The 26,227-nt window shown below is 52.1% G+C and overlaps 9 protein-coding genes across 9 annotated transcripts; 5 read left to right on the plus strand and 4 right to left on the minus strand.

Moving 5' to 3' along the window:
* Positions 1-4,149: 4,149 nt before the first annotated feature.
* Positions 4,150-4,835, plus strand: HER10_EVM0008449 (uncharacterized protein; the record flags this gene model as incomplete). Its single annotated transcript, XM_035477971.1, has 2 exons — positions 4,150-4,438; positions 4,504-4,835. The coding sequence occupies 2 exons, from the start codon at positions 4,150-4,152 to the stop codon at positions 4,833-4,835; spliced, it is 621 nt and encodes a 206-aa protein (XP_035330845.1).
* Positions 4,836-5,602: 767 nt separating this feature from the next.
* On the minus strand, positions 5,603-6,196 carry HER10_EVM0000749 (uncharacterized protein; the record flags this gene model as incomplete). Its single annotated transcript, XM_035470517.1, has 2 exons — positions 5,603-5,623; positions 5,645-6,196. 2 exons carry the CDS (start codon positions 6,194-6,196, stop codon positions 5,603-5,605), a joined length of 573 nt encoding a protein of 190 aa, XP_035330376.1.
* Positions 6,197-6,980: 784 nt separating this feature from the next.
* HER10_EVM0002190 (1-aminocyclopropane-1-carboxylate deaminase) lies at positions 6,981-8,086 on the plus strand (the record flags this gene model as incomplete). The annotated part of the gene is made up of 2 exons (XM_035471913.1): positions 6,981-7,283; positions 7,361-8,086. 2 exons carry the CDS (start codon positions 6,981-6,983, stop codon positions 8,084-8,086), a joined length of 1,029 nt encoding a protein of 342 aa, XP_035330478.1.
* Positions 8,087-8,242: 156 nt separating this feature from the next.
* Positions 8,243-10,861, minus strand: HER10_EVM0011252 (uncharacterized protein; the record flags this gene model as incomplete). Its single annotated transcript, XM_035480688.1, has 1 exon — positions 8,243-10,861. The coding sequence occupies one exon, from the start codon at positions 10,859-10,861 to the stop codon at positions 8,243-8,245; it is 2,619 nt and encodes an 872-aa protein (XP_035330987.1).
* A 2,629-nt stretch (positions 10,862-13,490) lies between these two features.
* Positions 13,491-14,741, plus strand: HER10_EVM0011041 (uncharacterized protein; the record flags this gene model as incomplete). The annotated part of the gene is made up of 2 exons (XM_035480483.1): positions 13,491-14,174; positions 14,246-14,741. The coding sequence occupies exons 1-2, from the start codon at positions 13,711-13,713 to the stop codon at positions 14,739-14,741; spliced, it is 960 nt and encodes a 319-aa protein (XP_035330977.1). The 5' UTR covers positions 13,491-13,710.
* A 162-nt stretch (positions 14,742-14,903) lies between these two features.
* HER10_EVM0003331 (uncharacterized protein) lies at positions 14,904-16,250 on the minus strand. The gene has a single exon (XM_035473011.1). It carries the CDS (start codon positions 15,657-15,659, stop codon positions 15,087-15,089), a length of 573 nt encoding a protein of 190 aa, XP_035330539.1. The 5' UTR covers positions 15,660-16,250; the 3' UTR covers positions 14,904-15,086.
* Positions 16,251-16,647: 397 nt separating this feature from the next.
* HER10_EVM0005896 (uncharacterized protein) lies at positions 16,648-18,397 on the minus strand. The gene is made up of 2 exons (XM_035475498.1): positions 18,036-18,397; positions 16,648-17,953 (listed from the first exon to the last, which is right to left on the minus strand). The coding sequence occupies exons 1-2, from the start codon at positions 18,222-18,224 to the stop codon at positions 16,859-16,861; spliced, it is 1,284 nt and encodes a 427-aa protein (XP_035330696.1). The 5' UTR covers positions 18,225-18,397; the 3' UTR covers positions 16,648-16,858.
* A 1,885-nt stretch (positions 18,398-20,282) lies between these two features.
* On the plus strand, positions 20,283-21,334 carry HER10_EVM0007890 (uncharacterized protein; the record flags this gene model as incomplete). The annotated part of the gene is made up of 2 exons (XM_035477430.1): positions 20,283-20,943; positions 21,049-21,334. The coding sequence occupies exons 1-2, from the start codon at positions 20,330-20,332 to the stop codon at positions 21,332-21,334; spliced, it is 900 nt and encodes a 299-aa protein (XP_035330812.1). The 5' UTR covers positions 20,283-20,329.
* Positions 21,335-23,125: 1,791 nt separating this feature from the next.
* On the plus strand, positions 23,126-23,896 carry HER10_EVM0003369 (dihydrodipicolinate synthase; the record flags this gene model as incomplete). Its single annotated transcript, XM_035473049.1, has 3 exons — positions 23,126-23,210; positions 23,289-23,660; positions 23,730-23,896. 3 exons carry the CDS (start codon positions 23,126-23,128, stop codon positions 23,894-23,896), a joined length of 624 nt encoding a protein of 207 aa, XP_035330541.1.
* Positions 23,897-26,227: the final 2,331 nt, after the last annotated feature.

Genomic DNA, 26,227 nt, shown 5'->3' on the forward strand with positions numbered 1-26,227 from the left:
CAATTCAGTTCTTAAATCTGAACAGTCAAGACAGGTGCTTGGATTGGCTCTCCGGTGGCTCATCTACATTTCGGTCAACCTGAAGAGCCCATGGCGCTAAACTCAACCAACTCCAGACAGTCAGACAGCCCGGAAGCTTCATGGTCAGGCTGAAATTTCTGAGCCAAGCAGTTGAGATAGGAGGGATCTCGACAGTACTGTAAAGTACATTTTACGACTTCAATTTTCTACGAACGAGAAGCGACATATCTGTTCATAGTTGCGATTTTAGAGAGTTATTTAGCGTTCCGTCAAATGGCATATAAAATCAACCTATTACTGATACCATCATCTTATAATTTTAACCAGGATACAAATCAAGAAGTATTAACATGAACCCAGTTAGGTAGCTGGCGATATTGAATGAATCTATACAAATGACACTTAACACATGTTGGTAGTCCCGTAACCTGCCACCGATCTTTGCGACTCAAATCTTGTTAAGTTTGAGACTTCCAAGTCAAATGGATCTATGTCAATGAGATACACAGATTTCAATGAGATACATAGATGTCAATGAGATACATAGATGTCAATGAGGCGCGGCTTGAATAAGTTGACCGTGAATGAGCTACGAATCAAGAAACTTAAGGTGCGTGTACATCCTCTGGATACTATCCCTTCGAGTGCTGGACAACATCTTATCAACTTGTAGATACATACTGGTCATAAGGGGAAGTATAAACTAACTATTGATCTAAGTTATTGAGTATCAAAGTCGTGGTATTTCTAAGTGCTATACCTAATTCAAATTCAAGGTGTTAGATAGAATCAGCACTGGAGAAAACTGGGGAGGTACATCTTGGCTTTTATCCAGCACTCGATGGGTTAGTTCATCGGGTTCAGTTCTTAGCCCGATTGCTAACTCCTAGTAATTATGGCGGGAGGTCCTGTGGCCTGCATACTTGGGTTTATCTACAGACTAAGACAATGACAGCTTGGCTTTTTGCAGTGATTGTGATTCGTTTCAAACAAACAGTAAGCCTGATCCCTATCAGACAACTATTATCTCATCGCTTTTGACTGAGTGCTGATAGTATGTGAAGCAGTAAACCTACGGGTGCGGCGCATTTCTTGACTCCCATCTGAACAAACGTCCTACCAAGGCAAAAGTTTTACTACTTCCAAGCGGCGAAAGAGAGAAATCTCTCAAGAGTCACTTTGACTGATATGCCATGTGTTGTAAGATCCTCATGGTAGAAGCGCGGGTGTCAGAACTCCTCAGAAGTACAAGTAGTCATTTCCTCGCTTGTAGACATCAACAAAGATCTCCTCCTAGATGACATTCTGCTTATAGGATTACGGTGGGCAAACGTCAGCAATCACTGTACAGCATCTTCTTTCAAGATCGAATTTTATCAAAATGCTTTGTTTTTCCAGAAGAATTGTGACACGGTACCTTGACTACCGTGATGGCATGTTTGATTAGATAGACAACAGGCCACTCCATCCTATCCTATGCAGCACGCTTTGAGCCAGGCGATGTTGCTATGTCTGCTCTATCTGTTTCTTCAGATAACCTAGTAAATAGACACAGCATGCGGGACTTTGAGGAAACAGACACTGCCAAACGTAGCTCGCAATTTTCTCACCACTTGAACTTACGTCTTGCAAACTGTACTGAGCCTCGATCTCGTACGCATATGATGATCACGAGGTGACAACCAATTTTCTCAACTTTGATGAGCTGGAACTTCCCTGTATTGGTGGAAGATTTGTAGAGCTGAACGCAAAGCTTTCAAGCAATCGGGCCCAGTCACGCCGCCCGAGCGGTCACCAGAACAACTTCATGACCAGCCCAACCAGACGAATATAGATCGTGAAATTGCGGTCTGGCTTCTAGATAGGTACAAGCCGGATGTCCCCACTCTGAGTCTATTTCTGTCAGACCAGATTGAGGCTTTTACGCAATTCTGGTTCTTGTTCCCAACTTGATTCGCTTTCTTCTCCCGTCTTGATCCAGCGAGGCGAAGCTTCAGTGATGTCTTGGCATATTGCGTGGACCCCGTGGAGAGATCAGCAAACAGACGACAATTGTTCGGACAAAGTAGCTCACGGGACTTTCTTTCGCTGTGATTGAAATTCTAGAAGCCTGAAAGTTCGTTCGATCATAACCAGAGTTTGAAGCTTATTCGATCACAGATTTTCAGTGGGCCATGTGTTGACTTTTGTTTGTCGGTTGAAATTTCTTTTGACAGAGTGCCAAGATGCAAGCGCATCGTGAGGCCCTAAATTTAGCATCGCGGTACCCGCACCTCCTCTCAGCTAGCTAGCCTGGACATGGAGACACCGCGAAGCTTTGGAGCCTTTTGGGGAAAACGTAGAGCTACCCCGCTTCGAAGCTGCTTCGACTGTCTCTCTGCGAATAGAAATACCTATGAAGCTGCAAGAAAAGCCGGGGATAGCGTCAAGAGTTGCGTGGATTTGACGAAGGCTGGCGGAGACTAACATCCAGTGAACAATCAGTAACCCAAGACAAAGCCTCTGTTAGTGGTAAATTCCTGCGCCGATGCTAATCCCAGTGGCAGGACGTGGTGTCGATCATCCGCAGCCCAGCGTCATTTGGGGGCACTGAGTGGTAAGCTGATATATCTGGCAGGGAACACCCCCTTCAAGCTTTGAGAACATGACTGGACGAACCGTAAACAACAAAGTACTGGGCTGACTATGTACAAGGCTCTCCCTCTCCGGCACTATGCGCCAAGTAGAGATGTGAAACAGGACAGCTCATCTTCGGATCTTTTTTTTGGGATCCTTGGGTAGCGTTAGGTCGGTGATCCAGTCGGAAAGAAACCCTTACGGAACGTCTGTCGGAATGCCTGTTTTCTATGGTTGCAAGAGCCTAGGAGGCGGGCTGGCGCGTGTCGCCGTGGCTCTGCTGTGCTTGGCGGGGATGTGCCGGCGGCGAGTTTTTCTGATCTTAAATTTTTACGTACGGTTTGTAGCGATTACTTTACCTCTCTGCAAGTAACTAAAGTACATTAAATTGGTAGATAATCAAAATAACGAAGATTTAATCGACGGGGCATTGGGTCTTGGCAAGATCCACGGCTGCCAGCTTCTGGAAGAGGCGAGATGTTCAAGTTTAGTAATGGATCTTGCTTCGCATGCCTCATATCGAGAAGGCTAAGCAAACGCGTAGACAGCCATGTTCTTCACCTTGGCAAATGGTACTCTATGTGTTAACGAGAGGCACAGAAGTAACGCAACTATCTTGCACCCGTGATACGCATCTACCTCTGGGATTTTGTTGGTTGGTTATTATAGCGCCACTCCAGTTGTTTGGGGGTGCTTGGCTGCTCGCCCGGCTGTCGGCCGGCATTGACCTTGCCTAAGCGGCCATGTCCGTAATTATTATGCTGTCAGTCGTAGCACGCGACACTTATCCGTCTTGGAGTCGGCAAATTGTGAATGTTCACCTGCTCACAAGGGGCCCTAGTCGTATCAAATTAAGCTTTCCTGGGGATTCGGGGACAGCGGAGGTAGAATAAACATGATATAGGGCTCTGACGAAGCAATATGACGCCCAGCAAGGACCGAAAGGCCCCCAAGCAACACTTGTCGAGAGCTCGACTTTAGGTAATTAGCGTCTGTTCGATTTAGACTTGTTCGGTGGGCTTTAGCAAATCGGTCACACAACGAGAAACTACCGTCGAATAATGCCCGGGATGTTGAGTCGTCAATTGAGGCTGGGGCAGCTAGGGGGCTTCTTGGCTTCCCTCATCGAAATCCACTTTCGAATAGCGGCAATCTGAGTGGAAGCTGCGGAGATGGAGAACTGCCAGCGCCAAGGGACCAACCAAGACCCAAGCCTCTGAGTGACGATGCGCGGTCGCTGCCCGAGACACGGTCATGCTTTTCGTACGTGGTATGTCTGTCTAATCTGCCGTTGATCGACTCTGAGTTGTTGATCCATGAAATCTCGCCCCTGGGAGGAGAGTCGTTCGAAACATGAGTATATATCCTGCATCATCCCGCTCTACATCCTGGATTGACATTAGCATTCCGACACCATCAACAATCACAACATCATCTCATTGAGCATATCTTTCAACCAGTTGCAGTCTTGAATCGACTTTAGTCACCCGGAAAACAATTACAACAGCCATAATGCATTTCAACCGCTTCGCCTTGTCCCTTGCCGCCGTCGCCTTCGTCAAGGCCGACCTCCAGCTCGACAACGATGACATTCCCACCCAGTGCCAGGCCGTCTGCCGTCCCATCTACGACCTCGGCCAAGCCTGCGAGGTTAATGACGACCAAGTCAGAGATGACCTGACCGAGGACCGTCTTGAGGCTCAGTGCGTCTGCACAAACAACAGCATCAACGTCTCCCAGTATGCCGCACTCTGTGCAAGCTGCATGGACCAGAACGTCCGTGACCGAGATGACCTGGACGGTAAGCAGATAAACCGCAACGCATCATCATTCAATCTCTTCTTGTACTAACATATGAAAACCCAGACATCAACGACATCCTGAGAACCTGCGGCTTCGCCAGCACCTCCTACGCCTCCACCGCATCATACGCGTCTACAACCCCGTCCGTCTCAGCGGCCCGCCCCACTGCCTCGGCCCAACTCACCACAACCATCACCCCCGGCGCTGTCGGCGGCGGATCCTCTTCCCCGACTCAGACCTCCGCATCCGGGTCCGGCAGCAACAGCGGCGGCAGCAGCACCACCCCAACCACGGCGGGCGGTCAGGCTACCCAGACTCCCAACGCTGCGGGTATTGTGTCGCCTCAGGGTCTCGGCCTGATTGGTGCCGCTGCCGTTGGCGCTCTCTTTTTGTAGACTTGGGGATGGGGGGTTCTTGATGAATAATCTGGCTTTTTACGAACATAACATCCAACAGGGTATGAAATCTGTGTTTATGGATTTGGATTGCATAATTTAGGCGCTATGGAACATATACCTTAGCATTTACTGTCGTTTCAACTATCTACTTCTTTCGAGGAGTCTGGTTTCTCTCATGGGCTATAATCTCTAAGGCTTATCGGATAGCATTATCGATCCTTACAATCTTTTGAGCCCGCCAGCTGCATGATTGACTTTATTTTCGATCGCATAGGTGAAGACTCTCAGGTTCGCTGCTGTGATGTTCATCGATATTTGCTCGACTTGAGATCCGCTTTGACTTGGCATGGTGTAGAGATCGATTCTCAGAAGGGCTGAACGCTCGCGAAGTGGACGCAGTAATCATCCCTCATTCCCTCATTCCCTCACTCTTACATCTAAGAATAAGGTACTTCGCACGAATTGGGATATTCCGTGTTCCAGGTGAACTCATAAACTTATCAGCTATTATCTGCAATCCCCGTAGCATAACGCGGTGCCTATCGATTAAATTATCGGTTGAATTGAGCTGCCATGTCGGAAAGATTTAATATTAGTAAGGTGTGTCTGCATTGCCCTTATCGTACATTGCACATGAATACGGTACCTCGAATTTCGTCTTGATGGTGCTGATGTTGCCAAGCCTCGAATCCCAGTGCAGAACTGATCGATACTCCTACGCCCAAAGATTTTGTATCTCCCCCTCACTCGTCTGAAATTGTCAGTCACGGGCTGATCTTGATCGTCTACCGACCATCGAAACTTACATCTGGAGCATCCTCAATTTCGGGCTGCATCTTCTCGCTGCCAATGCAGAGCCAAGAATCAAACGGGCCACTGTGATTAATTTCGAACGGTTCGTAGACCATATTGTCCAACAAGCAAAGGTCTTTCAACCTAGGGCCTGCCTTGACGTAGACAGCATACTTGCACTCTTTGCCGTTCGAGAGCGGCTGCTGGCACTTATCCTGGCACTCGTACACACCCTTAAGGATTTCGGCCTGATTGTTCAGCGCGCGCTTTCCGATCTCGATCCTGTCGACGTAGCGATCGTACCAGCATCGCGCCTGGCCTCGGGCCCTCGGGATGCGGTTGAACCGAGCAAATGCTGTCGGTTCCGGGGCGTATGTTGTACATGAGAGGGTTACGTTGGGCTTTACACCGGGAATTTCGGTGGGCGTTACTGTTGCACACCAAGTTGTGGTGGGAAACACCCTCTGGGTGGGATTGGGCCCGAAGGGTGTGAAGGGGGGCGGGTCAACGGGGATTTGGGCCACGCAGGCGAGAGGCAGGAGCCAGTAGGTAATTGTCCACTTCATTGCTGCTTTTGTGTCTCCGGTGATCCGTACCTGGGCTCTTTGTTGGAGTTGTGCTTTTGCGGAGGTGGTATCACGCGCGCGTAGGGGAACGAAGATGTCGAAGGTAAGATGGGGAGGGTGCTTGGCATCAAGCAGAGTGGAGCGAGCTGGAGGCTGCTTCTCAACTTACCTGTTCAATACCTCGATGGCCGAAAAAAACTTTGACTTGACGTCCTGCGGCCTGTAAGGCTGGTCAACATCACGGGAGACGAGTAGTCAATCGGTGTCGGGCGCGCCGCACTAAGAGGGGTCGCTGAATGGCCTGCACTTTGTCCAGACCCCGACTCTCCAGGGAAGACGGTGGTGTCGTAACTTCCAACCATATTGATAGACCATAGGCTTCCCATTATTTTGCTTAGAAAACAGGGGTTTGCTTTCGCAGGACACTATTCAAGGCTATGCAGCTGAGATTTGACGTTCCGGGCGCTACTTAATCAGGTGTGTCGATATTTACTTGACATCATGGCAACACGGATTGAATACATCGACGGACCAGAGGATCTGATCGTGAAAAGCCGAATTCAAAACCACCAGCGCTTACAAACCACACGGCGTTTATCCTAAAATCGCACGTCATAGTCTTACATAGAATTAGCTGGAGCGGGGTCACTCATTTCACCTTAGACAGCCCCTCTTCCAAAGTCCCAAGTTGAGGCCACAACTCTTGCACCTCGAACAAAACACCAAGATCCTTTAGACAAATCCCCAGAGGTATTCTTTGTATGATACTAGATATCAAGTTAACATGGTCAATCTTCCACATCCATTCAGCGAGATCCCTCGTCTCCAGTTAACCTATGACCGGCCGGTAGATATTGAGCAGCTGCACCGACTTCCTGAACAGGAGGGGACCAAGGAGGGGGCCATCTATATCGCCCGTGATGACTGCAGCTCTGGTCTGGCGTTCGGGGGCAACAAGGTGCGAAAGTTAGAATACGTCTTGGCGGACGCTATCGATCAAGGTGCGGATACAATAGTCACGACTGGCGGGACCCAGTCGAACCACATGCGCCAGACCGCTGCGGCTGCGGCAAAGCTAGGTTTGAAAGTGAGTTTATGCCTCTAGCATAGAGGGCGTATTTACCCGTCTTCAAATGGCGCAGGTCTCCTCTGACAGATAGATAGGTCGCTCTCTTCCCTGTTACTGCGGTTTCATCAGAGGACCCGGAGTACAAGTACGCAGGAAACATCCAGCTCAACTCCATCCTCGGCGCCGAAACCTTCCCGCCAAACACGAGCAAAGAAGACGTCGTCACCGCCCTTGAGAGCCGCGGGCAGAAACCCTACGTGATCCCTGCAGGCGCAAGCACACACCCTCTAGGCGGCCTAGGCTACGCAAGGTGGGCCTTTGAGCTCCTCGAGTGGGAACACAAGCATCAGAGAAGTATCGGGAACATCGTACTCGCAGTCGGCTCTGGCTCGACTCTGGGCGGCCTTGTCGCCGGCTTGAAGCTCGCGCAGCAGATCGGCCGCGATGGTGCGCGAAAGCGACTGGTCGGATACTCGATCCTGAGGAAGTCTGAGGACGACGTCGCGCAGCTGGTGCTGGATATTGCGAGGACCACAGCCGAGAAGATTGGGCTGGATCCCAAGTTGATCACGAGAGACGACTATGAGATCGATTACGATTACCTTGGGGGCTCGTACGGCCACCTTGATGCGCGAACGGCGGAGGGCATCAAGACATTGGCTCGGACGGAGGGGATCCTGACGGATCCGGTTTATACTGGCAAGGCGTTTACTGGGCTGCTGCATACTGCCAAGGCTGGAGGGTTTAATGGGAAAGCCACTCTGTTTTTGCATACTGGCGGGCAGGCAGCTCTGAGTGCGTACCCGAAGCTGACGCAGTAATAACCCGTACTCTTATGCTGGTGTTAGAACATCATAGAGTGCAAGTGAGGCTAGAGTTGATGGATCTTTTGGAAAGACTTTTCAATATTCTAAGTGGTATCTTTAGACAAAGGAAAAAACATGCATATACGTCCTCGCTCATTCAAGGCATCGAACTTACTCAACCTCCCTCCATCTCTTCTCCAACGTCCCAATAACATGCGTCCGCGATCCCGACCCATACTCCGCCATGATCAAGTTGGCCTGCTTGCTATACGAGGCCCCTTGAGCCTCAAAGTGGTTCGAGAAACCGAATCCAACGCCGGGCATACTATACACCCCCTGACTCGGCATCGCAACCTCCTTCGCCTGTCCCATAGCCCGACTCGTCGAGCTCGCAACATTCAACACGCGCTGCTGCCCCAGCGCCATCTGCGCCTCCATAATCATCTGCCGGATCGTAGGCACCGTTTCGACATAGACGGCCCGACGGGCCTTGGACACACGGAGCAGCTCGGACGGGTCTTTACGGGCACAAGCCTGGGCGTAGAGGTTGCGCATGCGCGGGCTGTACATCTCGCACATGAGACTCGCGGCCACGGTAACGCCCTTGAGCGGCATGGCGGCCGCCAACGTAGTGCCGCGGATGGACTCGTGGTAGCACGACGGGCAAATCGTGCAGTCCTGCCACCCGTACCACCGTCTGTCGCGGAAGTCCTCGTCGCGCGGGCAGAGAGGCAGGCTGGCGAACTCGAGTGCGTACGACTCAAGCGGCTGGGTGTCGGCTGTGAAGTGGCACTCGAGAAGCTTCGTCATGTAAGGGGCGAAGCGCGGGTTCGCGGGGTTGAAGCAGCACAGAAGCGTCGTGCCGGATGAGACGCCACACTTTGGCACGAGAGAAGAGCTCAGGCCGAGGGGCTCGGCGACGTTCGCCACGCAGGCGGCGCAGATGCCGAACTCGGCCGGGTGGGAGGGGAACGTGTACCACGTCCCGTCCGTGATGCCCTGCGGGCTGCAAAACTCCTCGTTGCAGGCGGCGTCGAGGGCCTTCCAGAAGATGGAGTACTGCTTGGCCTCGGTGGCACAGGACATTGCGATGCCAATGTTGAAGTGGCCCAGCGCGCAGTAGACGAGACTGCCGTACCGCGAGGCGAGGTTCGTGCCGGCGTCGCACCATTTTCCTTCCTCGCCAGTGCCGGCTACGAAGTCGCAGTAGCACGCGGCGCAGACGAGGACGCCGTCGTGGCCCGCGGCCGTGGGCGTGAACCACTTGCGGGAGGTAACAGTGACCTTTTGGCGCTTGGCGCAGGGGGGCAGGTTCATCCTGGCGAGGGCTTCCTTGGTGAAGCCAAGCCAGTCGTCCTTGACGGCCGCCTCTTTGTAAACGTTTTGAATGTAGCGGGTGGAGAGGTCGCAGGACCAGACATCGTTGGTGGCTTGTCCTGTGGCCTGCTCAAAGTTGGCAGCGAAGCGGTACGGCTGGATATGGTCCTCGAAGCAGGCCTGGCAGACAACCATGTTCGGTACGGCATTGTTCTTTGGACGATACCACTTGGCGCCTTCGCTTCCCTTGGCTCCGTCGGCGCCCCTGCAGTTCGGAACGGCGCTCCTGTGGAGGAGGAAGCTGACGAGATCCTCGATGCGTCCCGTGGCGAGGGTGTTGCGGAGAAGATGGTCCTTGACACGGGGCTTGCTGAAGCGGCAAACCCGCGGCTTGTTATCATCGCAGATCTTGCCCCTGAAATCGTGTTCGAAGCGGGTGCCGACTAGGTGGTCCTCGTAGCACTTTGAGCAGATGGAGAAGTCGGGCGCGGTAGGGTGTGTATACCACGTCGTGCAAAAGGTGACGGGGCTGTCGATACAGGCGACGACTCCGCGTCCTCGCTTTCTGCTGGGCGGACTGGCTCTTCGGGAGTTGGCACGCGGTCTCGTGGGCGACATTGTGAGTTCCTTCTTTGGCTGCTGCTGCTGCTGCTTTTGCGCAGGAGGCGGGCCTCGAGGAGTGAGATCCAGCGGCGTCACGGGCTCAGGGGTCGGATTCGTGGAGGGAGGCGTGAAGCACGATGTGGTGGTGCTGGCGGTGAAGTCTGGCGTGGCGAGCTCGTCGCGAGGGGTCGACGGGGCGGAGTAGATAGTAGACAGCATTGGCGAGGGCGCGAAGCGCAGGTTCTGGAGCGTCTCTTCGAGGTTGTCAAAGTCGATCACGCCAGGCCGCGGTTCAGGTGCCCCAGTCCTCTTCGCATTTTCGGGTGGTGTCAGGATTCCATTGGTCGTACTAGCCGGAATACGAGCTGCGGCCGCCTTGGTTTGTGCTGATGATAGTTGTTGCTGTTGTTTCTGACCTGCGCCCGCTGGGAAGTAACCGGTGGGCTCCCTCTGCGGCGGTGTCGGCGGAGGCGGAGGAAAGCTGGTGAGGGCGCCGGGTCCCGGGCTGCGGAGGTCGGCGACACGGCTGAGGCCGGATAAGGGAGCTTTCGGGGGAGCCGAAGGGCCGTTGGCGCCGGCTTTTGGTACTGGGCTTGCGGGTGGCGGAACGTTGAAGCTGGTGTAAGAGGGAGGGCTTGGGTTTCCCGTCCACTGCTGCACCGGGGGCTGAAGCTTGTGAGAAGAAACGGGGCGAACGGGCTTCGGTGCAGCGATAGGAGTTGTCTGCCTCGTGGACTTGGAAGCCGGAGCTGGGGCCGGAGCCGGAGCCGGCGCTTTAGTTCCCTTGCTCTTGGAGGCCGAGCTGGATACCTTCTCGGTCTGGGGCCGCGAGCTCCGGGCCGGCTGGGGCGGGGCCTGTCGATGGGTCATGCTGCAGTCCACGGGAGAAGTGATAATCAAAATTAAATCCCCACTGCAGCTGAAAAAAAAAATTGACGATGGCTTCACGCTTCTTTTGGTCTGGTTCGGGAGCGGGATGGAACGGTAAGGACAGGCCGTTTGAGAAAATTTCCCAAAGGAAACAGCAAGAAACGCAGCGAGTATAAGAGCAGACAAGGAAAGGTCTTGCGGGAGTCATGCAACAGTGGCCACCCGCTCTGGGACGACGTGCATGTTTAAAGGAAGCTTCCAAAGGGAGAAAGACTTGATTGGCATCAACACTTCATCTCAAGAGAGCGGCGTCGAGTTGGTGCCCGATGAACGGAATGCCGGGATGTTCGTGGAGATGATCCACACCACCTCATGCCCGACTTGCAGCGATCGCCCTGGGACTGGGGGCTGGAGACCTCGGAGAGGACACCAAGAGAGCAGAGGGCTTCCTTGACATTTGCTCGACTTGTTCACTAGTTGACCCGTACCGACCTCGTCTTCATTTCCCAATGGCAACGGGAACCTGTTTACTGTTAGTGTTACGGAGACTCGAACAGCCGAGGACAAACATAAGGCTTTCAGCTCTCAGGCGTCAGTGGCAGAGTGGTTCAGCCATAATTAGAGGAAGAAGAATTCTAGGCTGCATTCCAGGGCTTTCAAAGCTCGGAGAATTTTTTTTTTCTTCTGGCAATGGCCTTCTTTCGCAAGGAAAAAGACGACAAGGGCTTGGACAGGGGCTTGGGCCATGGAATGCTGTGAAAGCAGGTTGCTTTGGGCCGTGGGAGTTTGATTATCGGGCGTCAAGAGTTGAGTGTTGTTGTTATTCTCGAAGCTAGCAAGGCTGGAAAGCAGGCTTTTGTCGCTCGTTTCCCCCAGCTCGTTCGTTTCCCTTGCCCTTTCAGTATTCCCATGGAACATTTTCGAGGTTGGGCTCTTCGCAGGGACACCGTTGGGATAAAAAAGTTGAGATGAACGGTCCCTTCATGAATCGCAAACTCTGCTAGTTTGACCAGTTCTCTGCTCCGCACATACCACTGCCATGACTCTGTTCAAGTTCCCTTCTTCCAAATGCTTCCAACGGTTCCCTTTCCTCTCTGCCCTTTACCTCTGCTCCTTGCTCACCTTACCCTGCCGCAGCTTGAATCAAGTGACCACGGCAACGAATATGAGTGAAGCACTGAGGCTCTTTGCTCTTGCAAAAATGAGGGGTTCAAGAGTTTGCGCCATCCAACACTTCATCTGTAGCACAGTCCGTTGCCGTCGCGGGAAAGCGGAAGCGATCGAGGCCAGGCAAAGCGCAACGAAAAGCACGCCAAAGCGAACAGATGTCCGGCGCGGGCTCATGCACGGCGGACCGTCATCTTGGGAAGCAGGGCTAGAACTCACATGAATCCGTACCGTCTGTTAGAAGAGTGGAGGGGGGGCCAAAGGATCATTTTAAATCACTATGGGAGGGATGAGGGGTTGATTCAGGCGCAAAAGTACAAAACTCGCGGCGCCAGCGCGACAAAGTCAGACTCCCACACTTCCTTCGCGTCCACCACAAGGTGCTTTCTTTAGCACCCGGTGGCTGGCACGGCTGGCTCGCACTTTGGAGTCGCACATGTTTTCGTCTTGTTATCTGTGTGCCTGACTGGTCTGGATGCGCTAGGACCGTTTCTTTTCCATGAGGGTAGGGGGTAAGCCAATTGCTTGGGGAGCTAACTTGTCGAGGAAAACAGCCCGCCGAGCGTTGTCTTCATCGGTGGTTTTGGGAATGGTGAGTCGGGTCGACCGTCACAGTCGCATTGCATTCCTCGGGTGAGGCAGGCGAACATCCCGAAAGTATGGGCACCACGCCGTTTGCTCGCATTCCAGTCGGACAGGTCGATTTCTGGATATCATCTCTCACTTGATCTTTTACTTCTTTCACTTTGGTACTTCAACTTGTTCAAAGGAACTGATTTCTCATACTGGTCAAGAACCACGAACCAACACCGTCATGATCCTTGCCCCTAAAACCACGGTTCCATGGTGTAGATTGCTTGGACGTGCCAAAGCGGCCTAGTCCGTCACATCATCCCCCAGGCCCGGGAAATTATCACAACAGGGGCACCACCACTTCCGGACTCTGTTATATAGGTCCTTTTATTGATGGAGAAAGCCCAGCAACAGGGGGCCAGGAGGAGAGTTTCCTGAACGGATCATGGATTCGCGGGCAACGGTTGACTCTGTTTGCCCACTTTTCGTTTCTCTCTTACCTTTCATTCTTCCTGTTTCCCCTTCCTTCACTCACTCTCATTCATTACGTTTCGCTTCAATTTCATTCATTCAATTGAAGGCGAAACGATCCCACAAAGCGGTTCACTCTTTTCCCGCTCGACGTTGTGACGGGGCTGGGGTTTAAGAATACGGGCAGAGAGAGAAAACCGGACCCCCAAATTCAAATTCACGGCAGCGCGGCGCGGCGCATTGCGCTTCCCAGGGCGCGCCCACTTTCACTCGTTTGAAACAAGGTCGCATTTGTTCGAGATACATTCGTTTCTTTTATATCAAGGGTCCAGCCACAGCAAGGCTACGAAACTCTCTGTTCTCGTCCCGGGAAGGCCGAGATAATGGTGCGGGATCTCGCCGTATAACCCAACCTACACGCAACGCCAACAGCCTTGTCGCCGAAAGAAAGCAACTCTGGCAATTATTGTCTGCAAAGCCTGGCATCGGCAATTGCAACTGCCAGCTTTTTGCTTCGGGATCGAATAGGGATTGGGCGACACTGGAGGGAAATTCAACTGGAGGAATCCAATTAGAGAAATCGGAAACGACTAAATCTAAAGTAAGGTGGCAAGAGGACAGGAATCATCGGTAACAAGATGATGAACGACCGCCCTCCCCCGCCGGACGAACCGGACCCGATCGTCCCCCGCGACCTCAAAGCAAAACGTACCGTGCCGTCACCCCGCAAAGCGGCCACCATCCGGAGCGCAAAGGGATCCATCTTTGGCAAAGCATCGATACCCAGCGTCTACTGGGCCGGCGACGACCCGACGCCCATGAACAATGAAGAATTCACGTTCTACCGCGAGGACACGCCGCCGCTGCCGGATGGCACCGGCGGTGACAAGGCTGCTCGGACGCGGGGGTATCGGCAGAGCGTGTTCGATCACGACGAGGAGGATAGCGACCGCAAGAGGAAGCGCAAGTGCTGCGGTATGACGATGTGGGTGTTTTGGTTGCTCGTTGCTCTGATTGTTGCGGTTGTTCTCGGAGTTGGTATTGGTGTCGGTGTCGGCATTGGCGCGAATCAGAAGTCGGACCAGAGCGCTGCGACGACGAGGTATGTGCTTCTTCTTCTCTTGAACTTTGACATTGCGCGTGGACCTGTCGATTAACAAAGCTCTCCTCAAGCTCAACTTCAACGCCCACGCCAACTACTGGTGCAAGCTCGACATCAACAACAATGATCGTGCCCACAATGTCCAGCTCTTCCATGTCACGGAGCGGCAGCGACGCAACTGCAACCGAGATAGCATCAACATCGATTCCAACCTCGGTGACAAGCACCTCCACATCAACGCCTTCTCCAACAGCAACTTCGAGCGGCAATGCAATCTGCCCAGACGCGGACAACACGGTCTACAACGTCATCGGCTCCGACAAGCGCTTCCTCCGGGTCTGCGGGGTCGACTACAGCGGCGACGACGGCGCCATCGACATGTCCAACACGCAGGCGAGCACCATGGGCGACTGCATGGAGATTTGCGCAAAGTCGGCCCAGTGTACCGGCGTATCGTGGGGCAACGTCATGATCAACGGTGCCGCGGAGTTGCGGTGCTGGCTGAAGCGGGACTTGAAAAAGTCGCATGCGGCGGTAGAGAATTGGAACTTTGCCGTCCTATTATGATGAAGGAGGATTCTTGTAGATATTTTGGAAACAAAACTAATGATAATGTCAAGTATGCAAAGAGACATGTGGGAGGAAACATCAAGATACCAGACGGAAGCGGGCGTATACGGAGTCATTATGGACAGCTTCAGCGAGGGGAATGAAAGTATCAAGTATGTTTCTCCGTCATGTTTGATGCTATCTGAAAAGGACGTGAAATACCCAGCAATGTCATAATTCTCATTACATCCTCCTCAATCAAGGTATCAACTACTGCCAGTAAAAGCTTCCGTTCCCTATCTTCATGGCCATTCCCCACGTTCCATGCTTCTTCAGGTAAAGGCACACGCATCAAGTCAACTCTCACTGGATAGCAGCAACAACGAATCCAGCCATGGCCGCCGCCGCAACAACGGCCCCGGTCTCCCTAGGCTTAGCAGCAGCGTTGTGCGACCCCCCGATGCCTCCAGACCCGCCGCCGTTAACCGGCCCCGCGCTCGTGATCTGCGCCACGACAGAGCTACACTGATTCGTACCCGTAGGCAAAACGTCCACGATACCAGGAACGTCGCTGCAAGCCTGCCACAGCGCGCGGAAGTCGGTGATGTGCTTATCTCTCCACGAGGTGTACGACGACGCGTAGGTCGAGTACGCGGAGCCGATGGATCCCGTGATAGTTGGGTCGGAGCAGGCGTCCGTGATGGTCACTGAGAGCGCAAGGTAGGCGGCCACGTCGGCGGGCGGGGTGGGCACGTTGTCGGTGATCTTGGGGAGGAGGGACGTTGCGACGGATGTGCAGGCGTTGAGGTCGCGACGTTCCTTGATGGCTGCGTTGGCGGCTGCTATGGCTTCGCTCGCGCGGTTTGGTACGTCTATGGCTTGCAGGGCGTTTGCAGTTGCGCAGAGGGCTGCGATGAAGTAGGTTGGGAGACGCATTGTGAGAGCTTGTATGGGTGTATATGAGTGTGTGTGGGTGCGAATCAAGCCCCGTCTCGCAAGTACTGGGTGATGGATGGGTTGATATGGCTGCGGGCAAGGTCTCTGGGCTGTGAGCACGGTCGAGGGAGGCAATGGTGACTGGAGTGATGACGGTGATCTATAAGTTGAATGCACGTTCTGATGTCGTCTGGTCCTTAACCTCCTGCTTGTAAAAGGAGTGACGGTCGTCTTATATCATATTCGCCGATACACTCGTGCCTCGGATTGTGTATGCGAGCTTGGCGGGAGGCTGACGATCCACCCCTTAGCTTCACGAGGTTCAATACACCTTGAGGGGGCCAACTGATCGTCGTGATCTCTGCTGCATGAGTTACCTACAGGGAATGATGCATGCTCGTCAGAACTCAAGACAAGCCGCAGCAAGAAACCCTTACTCTCGTGTACTTTGGTATGACAGAAGACTCAGTCGCACCTCTGCCTGGCATGACATCCTCGGCCCGCCTTCTCGTCGTCTCGTGTCGGAAGAACCTGTAAAACGCGACCCTACGCTCAGCCACCGCTACGCCGAACGCGTTTAGAAGAGCTTGACGGAGGCGGGACATCAGCGTCAAAGCCAAAGTGTCAGGAATGGGTGGCGCTCTCATTGGCATGCGCGTGAAGGCCGGGGAATGAGACATGTCGCGCTCTAGCGTTGTGGCGCTGGGCAAATGTCGGTGGTGCCTGCACCCATATCTTGCTCCCGTTCAGCCTTGATCCCAATTTTTGGTGATATTCCGACGCTTTCATAACCACCGGCGGCCTGTTGTGGCTTCTTTTGTCTCAAGGGACATCAGCCTTGCCGGCTGACGGTTTCTCCTTTTGCGCCTCTTGGTGGTTGAAAGTGCCAAACGCTTCGACGATCAGTGACATCGCCGGAAGGGGAAACGATGGGAACGTGCTGACCAACCCTGAGAGCGAACTCACGATGAACACCGCCACGTTGCTTTGACCTTGAAAAATAAATGCTGACATTTTCTCTAACTCAGAAGTAATCCGATCTTCGGCGTATTATGGCACTCCGCATAGCTTGGTGTTCTCCTACCCTGCCTCAACCAGAGTCATCAGACTCATCATGTTCGTCATTCTGTCTTCTTGGTTCTGTCCTTTTCGTCCTGTTCTCCCTCAAGGTTCATCACTCGCATGAAACAAATTTGCTTTCAAGATCCCTCTGATGTACAACTTCCCACCTCCTTGAGCTCGGACTCCTTGATCGTCTTCGAGTGCCTGGCATGCGACTCAAAGATGCCCATGAAGGGGATGATGAGTAAGAAAATGGGAACAAGCTGGCTGTATACAATCTCGCTCTCGCCATGGGCAGTAAAATGCTCCCCCGCGGGGTCTAAACGTCTCTTATCGTCGAGAAGAGAGTAGACACCGAAACCAAAATAAAGAGTTAGCCCTACTAAGTTCCCAACTTCAGACGCGAGGAAATACCAAAACGCTAGAAGCGACATTCTCAGCGCCTTCAAGAATTTGTTCTCAGTCCATCGTTTGAAGATTATTTCGGGATTCAAGACATTGATCGATTGGCCTTGCTTGTCGATCAGTGACCCTCTGATATGGTCCATCCAAAAGATGCGGCCGGTACGCCAACTGAGGAAGGTTTGTAGTGCATAAAAGTATGCCATCAAGGTCATGTTGGCTACCATCAGGTGTCTAGGCCATCCGCCCTTTTTCTTTCCCAAAGTGCATTTCATCGGGCACCTCATTCGGTTCATAGAATAGACGTGTTCATAGCCAGTGGCCCAAAATGAGATTTGAAGGAGTAGAAATGTGGCCGCCATTAGCACAATCCGTAGGGCACGAGCCAGGCGTGCAGTCATCTCAGTGTTTTCGGGATTGCATCGCTGCGGGTGTGTCCTCTTGACGCTATCACGGAACCCGCGAGTGACCACCAGCGATAGCAGGTGGGCATTCGTGCAGAACCACGCGAGATCGGTGACGATCAAAAAGTGATAGATTGAGATCGTTTCATCTGCCAGCTCCTTGATCCCGGCGACTAATACCGCGAGACCTGTCACGAGCTGGAGATCGCTGAAAGTATTGACGAGGTCGTAGGCGACGAGGGAATGCAAGTCGGGGTTCATGCCCCTTCGGAACATGAAGCGGCGAAGAGGTTCGGATACCCATTCGCAACCATATCGGTCGATCGGGTTGAAGGTCCGTCGAGTTTGATTGGTACGGCCTACGACGATACAGAAGATTGCTGAGACGAGAGTGAAAAATGCCGTGAGGGCGAAAGCTACTAGCACCTAAACTCGCCGAACGGTTCCAGTAAGAAGTCATTCTTCTAATATCAAGAGGTTGTGCTAAAAAGAAACATCAAATGCTTACACCTGTGCCTGCTATATCTGGCTGCGGTGACATCATGGGACACTCGCAAGCGTCGTAGTCTTTACAGCTGAAGTCCGTGATGAACGTCAAGTACTCTGTGTTGTTGGCGTGATGACATTTCAGAAAAAGTTCGTCCTCGATTTTTTTATACACCCCGTCATACTTTGGATCCTCAGGATATGTCGCCATTTTGTATTGAGTTCAACCGTTCGGGTCTGGTGTTGCTGTAGAACTTGCATTTATAGTCGATGGAAGACGAGACAGGTAGGAGTGAAGATGGTTAATGAAGACCGGGTCAGGGACTTTTTGTAGCTTGGCAGCCTCATGATATCTACTGATGCAAATTACAGTCACACCACAGCATAAAAAATAGCTCAAATAGACCAACAGTTACACAACGTGGCATCGGCGAAGTGCCGGTAAAGAGCCGCGCGCCAGCGCCGGCTCCGGAATGTTTCAACGCCATGGCGTTACTAAAAGAACTTACCTTTCAGCTCTGGGCCGTAATGGACCCCATCCAAACTGAAGGCTGAAGAAGGTTGCACTGCTTGCGACTCAGATAACATGCCAAGCTTTCAAGCTGAAAATCAGAGGCTGCCATACTCTTTATATTTCGTTTCGCCAAGAGTCACTGGATGTAAGCGTCGTACGACTGTTGTGATGATAGCCCGGAAGCATGACCCCGATGATGTGGGGTATGACGATCCCGGCCGGGACGTCCCGAGACGGAGGCTACGGCGCCAGTATCCACATACCACCCGGCAAACCTCTACGTTCCGAGGCTAATCCTTTGGATCTTTGGTCTCCTCTCTTCAAGCTCGGGTAAACCGCGAGATTGATGGTGAATGCACCTTGAGTATCTTGAGTACTCAAGTGGCTAACTATGAAAACGTCTCTCCTGGTTGCAACTTCCTTGACTCTTATCTCTCAGTCTGGCCTCCCACTTTGCACCCAAGCATACCCTAAAATTACAGAAAAAGCACGAATCAAGCATGCACACTTTGTTCAGCGAACCTATCTCCTAACACGTCTCGCTGTTCTACTTGTTACTCTGCAGCGTTCTGTGATCATCCTGGACTTGTGTTGACGCTGCAGGATTTTGGTCCGATTCTAGTTTGGGTGCGGGTGATATGTACATTTTGCCCCCAACCTTGATGAAAGTTGATATCCGCAAAAGTACAGGACCATAAAAGTGAGTTCAGCGAACATTTTGGTACCAGCTGCACCTTGTTAGCCCGAATAACCGAGGAGTCTATAAATAGAGAAGGCTCGGAAAAGTCTCCCTTGCTCTGGAGGGTTTCTTTTTCCTCAGACCTATGATGCTGTTAAATGTTGCAACTTTGTTGCGAGCTAGATTGTGCGGATCGAGAAGCGACCGAGACCCCCATCTGCTTCTGATGGCTTGGCGGGTTGCTATCAAGAAGGCTCGGTCCTCTCTCCATCGTTACGAGCCTACAGCTGCAGGCTCGTAAAGGGGTTTAGACTGACAGGAACGGTGATGAAAATATCGATCATAGAGCAGCTTGTCTCTTGATTGAGATGTGCATCAGACTCGCAAGATCGTATTCTGAGTTCTCCTGTCTACCACTTCGTCTTGGAATCCGCCTCTGTCTGTGGGATCTCCTCCAGACACCAGCGACCCAATAAGAATGTCATGGAGTGGTCCTTCCGTGCTGAGTGACAAATACGGGCACGGGGACTAGAAACCGTGACGTTGGAGATGCGTTCCCCCACAGTGCAGCGCTACTATTTCTCAATTCTGAGAACATCTGGAGAACGGAGAGTGTGCTCTCATCACAAATTGGTAATGGTCCGGGCGCTGGGGTACGTTTTTTTCCTTCATCAGCACATCGTCACCGTCAGGACTTTTTTAGACTTTTCTACATATACTCAGGTCTTACAGTAACTAAGCCCGAGATTATGCACCGGAACCGAAGTCGGCGATATCAAGGGCGTTAGGTTCAAAACGATATGTTAAGCCGCATCTTAGACGAACTAACTACGCAAAAATGACACACCAGTTGCCAATCGCGCTTCTGACAGCCAAGTGCCGAGAGCCTATTACGGAGATGTAGTCCAACGTTGATAGCAAATCCCCGAGCGATTGGTCAAAGCTTCTCGTGCCTTCAACTCAATTACTGTGCTGCCTCGGTCGAAAGCTGCATGAGTTCCGAACCTCCGTGTGACCTTGGGTATAAAAGGCCGTCGAGTTGCCCTGAAAACCACACAGCTAGCTCCGTACTGTCAGAAGAATTCTCAACGGCACTTGTAACCTGTTACTGAACTCTTACAGAATGGCAGCAGTATCCCATCCGCAGTCCCACGCTGGCTTGAAACCATGGAACAAGGACCAGGATACCGTCTACGCCCTCAACCGCGGCGACCTCACTAAAGAACGTGAGCGACTCGAGTACAATCACAGGAACATCTTCCTCCCTCTTTGCGGTGGACTCTGTCCTCAGCAAATCTTGACACATCTTAAGGATCAGCAGAACCCTCGCGTTGCAGAAATCGCCACCGGCACCGGCATCTGGCTGAGAGACATGGCAAAGTTGCTCCCCTCCAGCGCCGAGCTACGAGGCATTGATATGGACACCACCAAATTTCCGCCACCATCTGACTTGCATCCAAATATTTGCCTTCTGCAGCATAATGCGTTGAAGCCGTTTCCAGAGGAAATGCATGGATTGTTCGACATGATACACATACGCTTGATTGGATCTGGGATGCGAAACGAGGATTGGAAAACTGTGGCGGCGAATGCGTTCACGCTCTTGCGCTCCGGGGGGTACATCCACTGGGAAGAAGCCGGCGATACGTCCTGGAAGTGCGTCCCGCCCAGCCACGCGTTCGACGAGTGGTCTCGAATCAGAATGTTGTGGTCCATTAAAGTTGGCCGCAATCCATTGTAAGTTCTTCAAATTTCTCAGTACTGTCTACAGTGCTTTGGGACAAGTTCCTGTCACTACAATTATAGCGTTTTCATCTTACTCATCCTGGTCATCCAATATAGCATGCCCGCTCAACTTCCCCTCGTGCTCCGAGACGCTGGCTTCGCGAATATCGACAACAAAGTCTGGAATACTTTCAGTGTGGAGGGCATGATGCGAGAGTCGATGAGAAAGATAGCCACCGAGGTTGCTCAGCCAGTAATGCTGTCTATACTTGAATCTGGAGGCGTTGACACTCTTCAAACTACTGAAGACATGGACAGGCTTGAGTCAGACTTGAGGAGAGATATACAGAACGGGGCGTTGATCGGAATTTCTCTGACCTGGTTCTGGGGTAGGCGCCCGTGAGGTTGCATATGAGCTGATGCACGAGTAGTTCAAGGCTAGAGAAATGAAGACTCTTCACCTCATCAGATAGAAAAGGCCGGTGATTTAGGCGGCAATGTAGCATGTCAAGAGCATGTACGGTAGCCAGCCACCACTTAAAGGTAAAGTAGCTAAATGTGAGAAGTATGATGGATCCCAGAAAAGACTGGGGTTACGAACATTTACTCGCTGGAGAGACATGACAACTGAAATTCGCACTCAGCAATATAGGTAGTAAGTACTGTTGAGTCAAAAGCCGGCACGAACTTGAGTTCACTTTAGTGATATAACAATCTGGTTCCTCGATTGCCGTTCGGCGTCCATAAAAGTTCAACCATGTCATACTTGTGGTATTCAAAACACAACGGGACAGGGAAACAAAAGGTAATCGACGTTGGCCTGATTCGAACAGACGCTCCCGAAGGAACAAGATTTCTAGTCTTGCGCATTAGACCACTCTGCCACAACGCCGGTGATCCATATTGCGGATGCAATGTGGTGTGGAGATGTTCACAGAGGCCAATCGTGATAAGAAGACCCCACGCATAGCAGACCCAAGTAAGTGAGGTGGGTGACGACAGTGTAGCACAGGTTTGCCAGGAACGAGGTTTAGGCATTGGAAGACATATAACCTGGGATCTGTCCACAGGCGTTCTTGATTGTTTATCTTGATTGACTGCTTTATACTTGGCCATGCCCCTGACATTATAGGGTTATACCAAAGGCCACGGGGGCATCAACGAGGAGGTGGTAGGCAATGGCCTTACGTGAACTCTTCCGGCCGCTATATCCAGTCAATTAATCTCTCGAGACTTGATTAATTGGGTCCATGTTATATATGAATAAGATTTTCTTAGAGCGATGGGTTGAAGTATTCTGGAACCTAGCTAATGAAGTGTTCTCAAAACATGGACTACGGGTGTTATGCGTTCACTAGGAACACAGAGCAGCATGATGTACTGACTACAGTGTAACGCAAGATCAACGCATGAAAGATATATTAGATGCAACATGATCTCTCCTTTCTTCAAGTGTCAAGTACTAACTTTCTGCAAGACTTACGTGAGGGAACGCAGTGATCAAATGCGTTCTTTGGAAGATGTCGCGGAGGCGCACTTTTTGATATAGGTACTGATATACCTGCCTTGTCCACCACTCAACGGGCTCTCAACTTAACATTCTCAACTGTCCAGTGGCGTATCAAAAAGGGTAGGATATGTCGTTTGACAAGCAGCCATTCCAACGCAGACTCCTGTCCTTTCAAACCTTAAAATTTCTGCCCACCCTCTTGCAAAGCCACATGTTCACTGAAATGTATTTTGCTTTAAAAGGGGGCATATTGGACTTTGCTTGATGTGAATTCTGTTGACTTATCATCTGGTCCTTAACATGGCGAAGGTTGCTCCGAGATATTTGAGCCAGGGTTTTCAAAGAGAGTATAAGGTTCAAGCTGCCCTGCATGATTTGATGTGGCTCTGAGATCTTGCGCTTAACTTGATGTTATGTACAAGAACGACTATTGTGAATTATCAAGAACGATATCGGATGACAGCGTGACTTATGATTCGCAGGCGGAAGCCTCGCAAGGGGCACCCAAGGCAAAGCATCTTCGTCTCCCCAATGAAGTATACGCTCCCACTCTCGCCTTCTTTACTCATTCCGAGGACATCGAATAGATAACTCTCGAGCATCATGTCACCAGACTCGTCGGAGCAGGGCTAACAGGCATCGTTATTCCCGGTTCCATCAGCGAAGCAGTGCACCTAGAGCATCATGATCAGGTGCGCAGCCGATGCTGTCTACAGAGAGTATTGCGACAGACTCAAGAACACCCGCGCTCCGTTGGTAGCCGCGTGCGGTGCTTAGTCGACGCGTGGAACACTTCAACTCTGTCGAGACGCAGCCGAAAGCGGCGCGTCTCACTCATTAATAACAGTTCCGAGCTACTACGTATCTGTTATCTACAATGAAGTGATCATACAGCACTTCTACGACGTCACGGACAAATCACCCACCCCGCTGGTCATCGACAACTTCCCCGTGGCGGTATCGGGACTGCATCTCACCTTGGACGACATCCTCCGTATTGCGAGGCACCCCAACGTCATGGGCGTCAACTTGAAGTACGATAACATGAAGAATCTCGCGCGGGAGACGTATGATTCATTTCCCAAGGGCTTCTTCGTGGCCGGCGGCAACACCAACTCCATCCGCCAGTGTCAAGTCCTCGGGGCGAACGGAACGATCGCGGGCCTCGCCAACTTCGCAACGTACGCGTGCGTGCGCATAAGAGAGCTCTCTGATCGAGGTGAGCTCCGCAAAGCGGAGCATCTGTAGGCAGTCATTGCGAGAGGGAACTCGGTCGTCACTGGCCTAGGGCTCGTGGGCATGAAGGCTGTGGTCAAGTTTTGGAATGACTACGGAGGCGCGCCGCGGAAGCCCTGCTACCTGCCGCCGCTTATTGAGGTCATCAAAGTTTCAGAGGACCTGAGTGAGCTGTTCCGGGCAGAGGAAGAAGCGGAAGCGCCAGTTACGAGACGTTGATGGATGTGGCCCTGGTCTAGCTACTCAAGAGAGGCCGGATAGTTGTGGCTCAACCTACCGAATGAGTTGAATTGATCAGCTCTCGGTTTGTTGTCATTTGAGAAGTATGTGTTTTCACTCGGACTACTTAAGTGAATGATGTTGGATACTTTGTTTGCCATCTAAGGTTCAACATCGCTTCATATATGAGAATCACTCATCGACCACCGCGTCGAGTCAAAATTGTTCACACAGCCGGTACCCGCCCGGCTCTCACAACAGACACTTCGGGACCAAGACGAGCCACCGACAATAGAGCCGATGAGGGAGGCCGCAGTGACAGCCAGGAAAATGGGCTTCCGGCCGGAACAGCTAGACTTGTCCAGTGGCGGCGTCCCAGCTGCAAGGGCCGTGTCAGATTGAGCGCCGGGCGCGAAAGACGGATGACGCGGCATCTGAAAGTGGAACTCCATGGCTGCGGGCTGCGGCCGGGGAAGAAGTGCACTACCGATTCAAGCATACTCAACTTAAGACGGCCTAAAATTTGCAGGGATGGTGAGTATGGCAATCAAGATTTATGAAGACAGTTCTTTGGATGCTCTGCGTAGAACAGCAGCAGTCAAAGAACAGTCATCTAAGTCATGACGGTGCGAACCCATCACCGAGGTGAGTGCTGGAGCATGCGAACAGCAAAACACTTACAACACAGAAATTCCATGCAGTGTTGTAAGCGATAGGTAAGCGTCAGGGCTTGACTGTTCGATTCTGAAGGACGAGTCCTCCCTCAGACTGTCTGTTTCTCATCTCGCGCTACTCAACACGTCTCTCTTTTGATAGCTAGCGTTTGAGTCATAGACATCCACTGTGTGCATGTCCGAGTCTCTTCCTCTGATTTCTTACAGAAATAAGAAAGACTCGCCAATCTGATATAGTATTGAGCGTCCTTATCTTTGATATTAGAAGCAAGCCTCTTGACTACTCTGTGGTTCGTATTGAATAGGTGGCCTATCTCATGGAACTTATGAAAGTGATGTAGGCGGCTTCTCGCATGAGTCTCGTCGGCCCTTCCACACATCTCAATTGGGACCACAAATGGATAGCTCCAGTCAATCTAGAAGCCATCATCTGGCCAACCGCCCGGCTTCATGCCGAACGGCGGCTACTGACGACATCCTGCTGCATCCCGAAAGCCCAAAGATCCACTGTCCGACCGCCGGACACCAGAAATGAAGGGAGATTGGAACTCAGGAGAGCTTCTGTGTGAACGGAGTATGATTATGTCATCCGCACTCGGCCGATAGAATCGGTCAGTAACCGAATCAACCGGATGGAGGTCTTGGTCCATCTTGGGAGGCACAGCGGGAATGTGGAGGGGCCTCAGCTCCTGTTTCTCCATCTTTCATCCCAATGATCCCATAAATTTAAAAAAGTGCATTTCATCTCCCACATTCTCCGTCGCATAAACAGCTGCAGCCATGTTCTTCGCTTGTCTGCCCGCGCCCGTCCCCTTTTCCCCTTCCTTGCTCCCTCTCCTCCTCACCTGTAGGTAAAATTCAAACGGCCCAATCCAACGGGCTCAGTTCTGTTCAGGAGGAGTCTGGCTAGGAGGAGGGGCCGAGGGGGGCCCTGGAGCCTGTGCCTGGTCTGGCCCAGGTACCCGCCGATGGGACAAGGTTTAGCGCCCTTGACCCTGCTTCGGATCCACGATGTGGGCACGGGGGTGAGTTTCAATGTGTTCAGTTGATGATCGGACGAAGAAGGCGAGAAGAAGAAACCAGGGCCGATGAGCGCCTGGCCTGGTCGTCCCTGGCCTGGTCTGGCCGCGGGCAGCCAGTCTGCACACCGACAATCAGCCAAGCCGGGTACGAAAAGCAGACCAGAAGAGAGAACAGAACCACTTTGGAGAATTGGGAATGCGTTGGCGTTTTCGAATGACGCGTGCCATTGAGTGGCCCACGACCTGGGAGCCAAGTCGGGTGCGACGGAGTCCACATGGGCAAAAGTTCAATGGTCTGAAGTTGATGAAAAGATGCGCTGAGCGCTGAGGCTATGAGACACGGCTGCACACCGAGTGATGCCATCAGCGCCATCGGGCTGGACAGCTGAAGTTGCACTAGAGAAGGATCTCATTCTATGTGAGATGCATCCAGATTGAACGGCAGTGCGTTGCGGTAACCGTTCACCAGTCGGTAGCTAATTCCGGGCGACGATTACTGATACGGTCAAGTCTCGACTACTCGCCCTTGCTTGCATGTGAACTTTGAAAGGGTCAGGCTCAACCAGCTCCAGTTCACATCAATAGATTGGCAGCAGTCGAGATTGTCTTCACGGAGGGAGCTTCTCGAAACAGGC

This window comes from Colletotrichum scovillei (assembly GCF_011075155.1).
Source record: "Colletotrichum scovillei strain TJNH1 chromosome Unknown Contig00008, whole genome shotgun sequence".
NCBI lineage: Eukaryota > Fungi > Ascomycota > Sordariomycetes > Glomerellales > Glomerellaceae > Colletotrichum > Colletotrichum scovillei.